The sequence below is a fragment of the Panthera pardus genome, unplaced genomic scaffold (assembly GCF_024362965.1).
Source record: "Panthera pardus isolate Hobbes unplaced genomic scaffold, ASM2436296v1 HiC_scaffold_8, whole genome shotgun sequence".
In the NCBI taxonomy this organism is placed as follows: Eukaryota; Metazoa; Chordata; class Mammalia; order Carnivora; family Felidae; genus Panthera; species Panthera pardus.
The window spans coordinates 12190431-12199262 of NW_026527013.1; the positions used below are offsets into that span (position 1 = coordinate 12190431).

At 50.2% G+C, this 8832-nt stretch overlaps 1 protein-coding gene across 1 annotated transcript; it reads left to right on the forward strand.

The window, feature by feature from the left end:
* Window positions 1-2668: 2668 nt before the first annotated feature.
* On the forward strand, window positions 2669-8265 carry FAM32A (family with sequence similarity 32 member A). Its single transcript, XM_019416177.2, has 4 exons — window positions 2669-2795; window positions 2918-3059; window positions 7643-7696; window positions 8003-8265. Exons 1-4 carry the CDS (start codon window positions 2686-2688, stop codon window positions 8069-8071), a joined length of 375 nt encoding a protein of 124 aa, XP_019271722.1. The 5' UTR covers window positions 2669-2685; the 3' UTR covers window positions 8072-8265.
* The last annotated feature ends 567 nt before the right edge of the window (window positions 8266-8832 follow it).

Consider the following 8832-nt stretch of genomic DNA (forward strand, 5'->3'; position numbering starts at 1 on the left):
AGGGCACACAGCCTTGGAAGTGCCAGAGAGGAACTTCAAAGCTCCTAGGTTGCCTGGGGCACAACAGACCACCCCAGCGGAGTCTGTCCTATTCTTCCCTGGGGAGCTCATCCGGTCAAGGATGGCCCCACCAGCAAGCTTACCCCGTCTGGACGCCCTCATCCAATTCCTGAACACCGAAGATGCCTACAGCTGGAGAATTGGGCAGTCGCTTGCTGCCCCCTGCAGGCAGAACTGGAAATGGCAGGCACCGTGCCCTCCTTTGGCCTGATGGGGGCGGAGGCGAGGGGGTGGGGAACGCTTGCTTCTCCCTCCTCCATGCTCCCTCAAAAGTCCTTGGCACAAGTTGGGCGGTAGCAGTCTAAATGAAAATGCACAAATCTACATAATCTTGAACCCAGTGACTCCACTGCTACGGATTCAGGCCACTTGCAAAAGTGAGCTAAGATTTGTGGGCACGTTAGATGGGCTTTGATTAGGGAGGGGCGTCACTCACCCACAGGTCACCCAGCCTTTGACGAAGGTGAGTGGAGGTGACTGGGGCCTTGCAAAGAGCTTCAAGACATTTTGCTAGATGACAAACTGAAGACAGAAATAAAAAGACATCGTGCAGATGCACAGATGTGGGCATACACACTTTTGTGCTGAAAAATATAAAAATGAAATTGTTAATCATTTTGGAAAGAGGTGGGAAGAGAAGTTTCTACTTTTTTGCTTTCTTTCTTCTTTTAACTTTTTCTGTATTGTGTGGTTTTCTCACATGGGACATGGGCATGCATATATATGTTTAATGTCAGCAGAGGATTATGGGACATTTGGAGTTTCTTCTCTGTTCCCCTCGGTGTTTAACTCCACATACAAAAGCAGTCACAACAGTTTGATTGGGGGGGGGGGGGGGTCAGCGATAAAGCGACTTCAGAATAAAATCCTATTTTATTTTTAACATTCCAGATAATAAGAGACTGGAAATAGAGAAATCAAAATAATAACAGACATTATTTCTGGATGGGAGTGATTACTGTCTTCTCTGGGCTTCTCAGTACTTTTCCAATTACATATTCTGCAAATAACGTTTGCATAGCTTTTGCAATCAAATACAAATAAATAGATGCACAACATTGTGAATGCATTTAATGCCAGTGAGTTGCACAACTTGAAGCGGTTACAATGTGGGCTGAGATGATGACCTGAGCTGAAGTCAGATGCTTCCCTGAGCCACCCAGGCGCCCCTTGTTTTGTTTTTTAAAGGTGTGTAGGTCGCAGCTAAAGCAGATGAGAGACTGTTCTTTCCAAATCAAGTTCTGGACCTTTTATACCCCCCAAAAGGAAGAATCTCAAACACATTATGCTCCTTGAAAGGACCCTAGCTCATGGGGCGCCTGGGTGGCTGAGTCGGTTGGGTGTCCAACTTCAGCTCAGGTCATGAGTTCATAGTTCAGGTCATGGGTTCGAGTCCTGCACTGGGCTCTCCGCTGACAACCTGGAGCCTGCTTCAGATTTTGATTCTCCCTCTCTTTCTTCCCCTCACTCGCTAGGATTCTGTGTCTCAAAAATAAATGTCAAAAATTTTTTTTAATTAAAAAAAGAAAGAACTCTAGCTCAAAAGAATGTATACAGTAGAATTCCATGTACATAAAGCTTTTACAAAATATAAATCTAATCTATAGTGAGAGAAAACCGACTTGGAGTTGCCTGGGGAGAATGATGGGGGGGGGGGATTAACTGGGAAGGAGAAGAAAGGACTTTGTAGGAATGGAGTGTTCTAGATCTTGATTGTGGAGGTGATTACATAGGTGTGTAAATGTGATGATATTCATCAAAGAGCACAATTAAAATGAGTGCATTTTACTGATTATAAATGATACCTCAATAGAATACATTTTATTTGTTTTTATTTATTTATTTATTTTTAAAGTAGGCTCCACGCCTAAAGTGGGGCTTGAAGTCACCACCCTAGGATTAAGAGTTGCATACTAGGGGCGCCTGGGTGGCTCAGTCAGTGAAGCATCTGACTCTTGATTTTCGCTCAGGTCACCATCTGGGGGTTGGTGGGATCAAACCTCGCTATCAGCACAGAGCCTGCTTGGGATTCTCTTTCTCTCTCTCTCCTCTGTGTCCCTCCCCCAATCATGTTCACACGTGCACTCTCTCTCAAAATAAATAAATAAACTTAAAAAAAAAAAAAAAAGTCGCATGCTCCACCGACTGAGCCAGGAGCCCCAATGGACTACATTTAATTTTTTGTTTTTTCAAATGCCATTGACACGTATTTCACAGAATGATACCATCGCCCCAAAACTTAAAAACTTGTAAGTACTGATTAGGTTTACAAAACTAGGTTATCTATTAAACTTTCAAAATACAGCAATAAAAGGGAACAGAACCCCAAGTGCACGCAAAACAATCAAGAGACCAGTGTATTTTACGAAACGGGGTTCCGTCAAACCGGCTTCGCAGATCAAGGAGGCCCCAGGCCGGAAAAACCGGAATTGGGCTTGAAAGCCGGAAGTGTGGCAGAAGACCGGATGCAAAGGATGAGGTCGCTCCAGACCCTCCCGGCCCCACCCACAACTGAAAAGTGTGGCCCAGCTCTAGACGCCGAGAGCGCACGCGCACCTCCTAGCTCAGCCAATCAAGACGAAGTGAGGCGGGCGTTCGGGAGGAAATAGCGTTCTCAAACAGGAAATGTGGCAGTTTACCTACGGAATCGCAGACGGTGTCATGGCGGCTTACGAGCAGGTTCAAAAGGGGCCCCTGAAACTGAAAGGCGTCGCAGAGCTCGGCGTCACCAAGCGGTGAGTGTCCAAGAGTACCGCGAAAGGTTGTCTTCTGTCCCCTTAACCGTCTTCTAGAGTTTCAGAGCTCTTGCCCCGGGATCCGCCCTTACCTCCTCTCCCCCGCGCTTCTCCCCTCCCAGGAAAAAGAAAAAGAAGGACAAAGACAAAGCGAAACTCCTGGAAGCAATGGGAACGAGCAAAAAGAACGAGGAGGAGAAGCGGCGTGGCCTGGACAAGCGAACCCCGGCCCAGGCAGCCTTCGAGAAGATGCAAGAGAAGCGGGTAAGGCGGATGGGGAAGCTGGGGATGCCCCGCGCAGCGGGTCTGGGCCTCCCGAGGTGGATGCAGAGACAGGGCCTGACGACTCGAAATTGGGGTCAGCCCGGGACGCTCGAAGGGGTGGCGAGCGGTCAGAGAGGCGTTAATTCCGGGAAGAAGATGCTACGTGGAGGAGGAGGAGTCCGCGCTGGGGGAGCTCCGGGGACGGGAAGCACCTCTGGCCAGAGTGGGTGGCAGAGGAGAAAGCTAGAGCTGGCGTTGAAAGGAGGCCAGAGCTGGGGACCGAATTTGGATTCCAGCGCAGCCTTTCATTTGTCTAGTGACACTGGGCTAATAACTCATTTTCTCTCTGCCTCAGTTCACTTATCTGGAGGGGTCAGGGTAGTGCTGTCGCCTAAAAGGTGTGGGAACTTTAAATGAAGTCATGCAGGTAAAGCGTTTGGCACTTGGTTTGTCCCAAGTCAGTGTTCAGCTGACGTTAGCTGTTGATATTAAATGGTCATGCCTCCTGCTCTAAATTTCCAGGAAGTCTGTTACTTTGATGACTTTGTTTGGCAGGTTATTTTTTTTTTTAATTCTTTTATATATATTTTAAAAGTTTATTTATTTTGAGGGGCGCCTGGTGACTCAGTCGGTTAAGCGTCCGACTTCAGCTCAGGTCATGATCTCGCTGTTTGTGAGTTCCAGCCCCACGTCGGGCTCTGTGTTGACAGCTCAGAGCCTGGAGCCTGCTTCCGGTTCTGTGTCTCCCCTTCTCTCTCTCTCGGCCCCTCTCCTGCTCGTGCTCTGTCTCGCTCTGTTTCTCAGTAATAAATGAACATTAAAAAAAAAAAGTTTATTTATTTTGAGAGAGAGAGAAGGGGGAGGAGCAGAGAAAGGGCGAGAGAGGGAAAATTCCAAGCAGCCTCTGCACTGTCAGCACAGAGCCCGATGCGAGGCCCAAACTCAAGAATTGTGAGATTGTGACTTGAGCTGAAACTAAGAGCCAGAAGCTTAACCCACTGAGCCACTTAGGCACTGCAGTAAATCACTTAGCTTAATATTAAACACAGTAAATTTGGACGGTAGGGGGTAGGAGATGTTAGCAGAGGATAGATAAGCTCAGCCTGGTATCTGGGGGAAGGGAATAATCAGTCTAGGTTGGTGATTCTCAATGGGGTGCCATTTTGTATCCCACCTCCACCCTTAAGACATTTGGCAATGTTCGAAGACCTTTTCGTTTGATAAAACTTGCTATGTTGGCAGGGGTGGGGGTAGTGCTACTGGCATCTAGTGGGATGAGGCCAGGGATGCTGGTCAGTGTCCTACAGTGACCAAGATAGAACCCCCTGCAACAAAAAAAGTGATGTGGCCCCAAATATCAAGTGTCCATGCTGAGAAACCCTAACCCTGGTCTGGGGTGTTTGGTCCAGTAACATCAGGAAGAGTGAACTCATTACTCTCAGGCCTAATTGAGTCATTAAAAAAAAAAAAAATGGTGAGACACACTGGCTTTGGCAAGACCAACCTGGGTTCCATTGTGTCTCTACCGCTTCTCGGTGGTGGTGTAGCTCTGGGCAGGTCGGTTAACCTCCCACACCTCATTTTCTTCATCTGTAAAGTGGGGCTGAAGTCCTTACCTAACGGGTTTGTGGTGAGGGTTTAACAAGCGAATGCACTTAATTTCCTTCCCTGAGGTTATAGTCACAGGTTAGGCTGGGGTGTTACTCCTCTTGGGAGGGGGGTAACCATCAGGCTATATATATACATATATATACATATATACATTTACATATATATACATACATATATATATATACATATATATACATATATATACATACACATACATACATATATACATATATATATATATATCCATCAGGCTGTGTATATATATATATATATATATATATATATATATATATGCACGCCCCAGAGTTGGACAGTAGTACTGGAAGCCATAGAAGTTATAAGGTTTGGGATGGATTTTGGAGTGAGAACAGCAGGATTAGTTGATGGACTGGGTGTGGGCTGGGAAAGAATGAGGGGTGACCACGATTTTTGGTAGGAGTTGCTGGGTAAGTGAAAGTGCTATTTACCGCAGTAAGAAGGACAGCAGGCTCTAAAGCAGCTTTCTTTCTTCCTTTTTTTTTTTTTTTTTTTTTTTTTTTAATTTTTTTTAATGTTTGTTTATTTCTGAGAGAGACAGAGACAGAATGCAAGTGGGTCAGGGGCAGAGAGAGAGGGAGACACAGAATCCGAAGCAGGCTCCAGGCTCCGAGCTGTCAGCACAGAGTCCGACGCGGGGCTTGAATTCGCAAGCGGTGAGATCATGACCTGAGCCGAAGTCCGACGCTCAACCGACTGAGCCACCCAGGCGCCCCTAAAGCAGCTTTCTAAAGCGGGGCAACCAGACCTTGGTTTTAGAGAGGTTATGTTTGAGGGCCTGTTAGAAATTCAAATGGAGAATTCTCGTGGACAGTGTGATACCTGAATCTGCAGTTTGGAGGAGAGGTCTGGGCCTCCCCTGAACGTTCTGGAATTGCTGTGAGGAGACCCTCTGACTGGATGAGATCCTCCGAGGAGAGACAGTGACAGAGAAGAGGTCTAGAATCTGAAGTTGTAAAGGATCCCTCACGAGGAGGAAAACCAGGAGAGGGTGTCCTTAGGAGCTCAGTGGAGAAAGTGTCTTAAGGAGAAAGTGATCAACAGTGTCATTTGCTGCCAAGAGGTCTTGTAGGGTGACTACCAAGAGCCCGGAGTCGGTGGCATTTGGAATGTGGAGGAAGAGAGGCTGACGAGAGGGGATCCAAGGGAGGGTAGGGAAAGGCAGAGGTGGAGACAAGATGCAGAAATAACTCTTGGAAGATCTAGCAAGAGGACCAGAGAAACAAGCACACAGCTGGAAGGTGGTGGAAGGTCAAGGGGACGTTTTTGGTGCTGGTGTTGAAAACCGGAAGTGCTGCTGTGGATCTGGTTTGAACCAGGGGAGAGAAGGGAGAAGGTGTGGGCGGAGGCAGGTGGAGGGGGGAAACGCGGAATCCCTTGTGGGCGAGTGTCCCTTGAAGCACAGCGGGCATGAAGGCTGGACAGCTCTTGGAAGTCCCAGCCTGAAGGAGGGGTAGGGCTTGGCATCTCCAGCCCCATCACCCATTGTGCATGCTGCTCCCCCTTTTCTCTGGGAAGTGGGGGTGGTGACAGCCCACAAGGCACCCTGTGAACTTGGTGCATGGAGTGGGGAGAGGGAAGGCGGAGCCCCACCGAGCGCCTGGCACTGATGTCACCTGCCCACGTCAGCGCGGCCTCTCGTGAGGAGGCACAGCCCTCACGTGGGCTCACACGGTAAGAAGAGGCAGGGAAGGAAAGGGAGGGGCAGCCAGGTGGTGGGTGACGGGGATCATCTCCTGTGGGCTGACTCGGCTCGGCTGGGGCTGGAGGCCCAGCGGGACCGGAACAGCCAAGATAGCTAGCCTCACCATCACGTGTCTGGCGCCTCCTTGCTCCTCCCTCCGCGCGTGTCGTCTCATCTTCCGGGTCCTTTCTTTCCAGTAAGGTCATCAGACTTCCTGTGTGGTGGTGGTTGACTTCCAAGAACGCAAAGCAAAGGCGGCCGACTCTTACAGCTTTGGCCCAGCACTGGCACTGCGTTCTGTTAAGTAAACTGAGTCACAGGGCCAGCCCAGAGTCATGGTGACGGAGAACTGCACTAGGGCACCACGATCAGGCAGCACGGTTCACAGGGGGACTACCAGAGTCGGCCACAGTCACCCGGTCAGTACGTGTAGAGCCAGGTGCGGCCCCGGGTGTGTCTGGCTGTGCATCCCATGCTCTAGACTCTTCCTAGGTAGCATCGGGGATTAGGAAGGGGGGGTGGGGCACGATACGTATTCTGCAGTCATGATTGTCAAGGTGCTCTGGATCTTGTAGCCCCCCCGGCACTGTGTCACCAGCATCTGTTCCCTTGAGCTCCTGTTACGTGTTGGGCTCTTTATCTTCCCCATTTTTCTTTTTTTAAGTTTATTTTTTTTTTTATTTTTGAGAGAGAGGGTGTGCACGCGCAAGCAGGGGAGGGGCAGAGAGAGAGAGGGAGAGAGAATCTCAAGCCGGCTTCGAGTGACAGCTCGGAACCCCACACGAGGCTCCCTCTCATGAGCTGTGAGATCATGACCTGAGCCAGAATCGAGAGTCGGACGCTCAACCGACTGAGCCCCCCAGGTGCCCCTACGCTTCTCATTTTTCATCCTTCTTCAAACCCCATCCAAGACTTTCTTTTCCTGCCAAATGGGAATGCCTGCCAGTGACTGCCCCTGCCCAGGGCTGCAGGAAGCACACCTACAGCTCCCAGCGGAGTCAACTCGAGTCAGTGCTAGTACATTGCTTGACACTGACCGAAGGGCAGCTGACCTGGGTTCCTGGTGGGATATGTTGTGGCCGGGCATCCCTGTTGGGCCAGCCTGAGGAGAGGTGAGGGAGGGGCGAGATGCACGCCCGAGACCTCCAGCCATTCCAGAGCCAAGCTGGCGGGGGCTTCTGTCTTCCGCCCCACGCAGGCCTGGGCTGTGTCAAGTGTGTGAACTCAACCTCCGTGTCTCTCCTTTCTCCAGCAAATGGAAAGGATCCTGAAGAAAGCATCCAAAACCCACAAGCAGAGAGTGGAGGTAAGTCACGTGCCCAGGGGGAAAGACCCCAGGCTCTGTGGGGTCCCGGCTGGGCCCAGAGGTTAGGAGCCTGGCAGAGGGAGCCATTGGAGTGTTGGGCGGGGGGGGGGGGGGGGTTGCCCAACAGAAGCGACGCCTCCCCAGGTCATGTAAGGATGAGCCCAGGGTTCAGGGCTGGGTGGCTTTGAGGGGAGGGGCTCAGCAAGGAGAGGCAGGATGTGGAAAAGCGGGAGTGGGCAGTGTCCCGCAACCCTGGTGCCCTGCCCGAGACTCTGCTGATGTGGGTTTTCTCCTCGGCTTTCCCAGGATTTCAACAGACACCTGGACACCCTCACGGAGCACTATGACATTCCCAAAGTCAGCTGGACCAAGTAGCCTCCCCACCCAGGGTATGGAGTGGCACCAAGGGGAAATGGAAGGTGGAATCGGGGCTCTGTTTGGTGCCTTTGGTGTTTTCTAAGAACATTCTTTTACACACACCCTTGCGTCTTCTGCTGAGACAAGTGCTTTCCAAAGCAGTATGTCCTCTTTCTGGAACTCGATTAAAGTAAGACTGTCCTTTTACTCTATCTTGGTTTCTCAGTAGAAGATCAAATTTTTTTAGTTCGGACTAGAGATTTTTAAAAGTTTATCCAGAGATTGAGGCTATTTCCGTGTGTCACAGAAAAGGGTCTTTGCCCCCAAACTGCATCTAACTCTGACAGTCAGCCAGCCATCTTTTCTTGGATGAAACGGACTCCAGGGGATCAGGAGGTAATGCTAACACAGCCGGCAGCTTACAGACCCCGTGGGGCCCTACGTGAGCTCTCCTTCTGAGCTTCCTCCTGCTTGGGGCTTGCACTGTTTCTTCCAGAGCCTAGGGAAGCCATTTGTACTTTCTTGGCCTTCAGATGCCTCCTCAGCCCCCTGGTGTGTAAGACCACACAGCCTGGAAATAGAACCACTGCCAAAGGCAAGGATGAAATGTATGCTTTGTCCCCGTCTGAGCTCCTGGCGGACTTACAGCCTCTGCCCCTAGTGCCCCCATTCCAGATGAGTTTAGAGGGTGTGGCCCTGGCAGACATCACTAATCAAACACAGCATTCTTTGTAATGGAACCCGGACACTGCCTGCCTCACTGCCCTCAACCTTAGGCT

Bases quoted from the DNA above. Each gene is read 5' to 3' on its own strand.
- FAM32A (XM_019416177.2), top strand. From the start codon at position 2,686: ATGTGGCAGTTTACCTACGGAATCGCAGACGGTGTCATGGCGGCTTAC. The intron at 2,796-2,917 runs GTGAGTGTCCAA...CTCCCCTCCCAG, and splicing joins GAGCTCGGCGTCACCAAGCG to GAAAAAGAAAAAGAAGGACA. The intron at 3,060-7,642 runs GTAAGGCGGATG...TCCTTTCTCCAG, and splicing joins AGAAGATGCAAGAGAAGCGG to CAAATGGAAAGGATCCTGAA.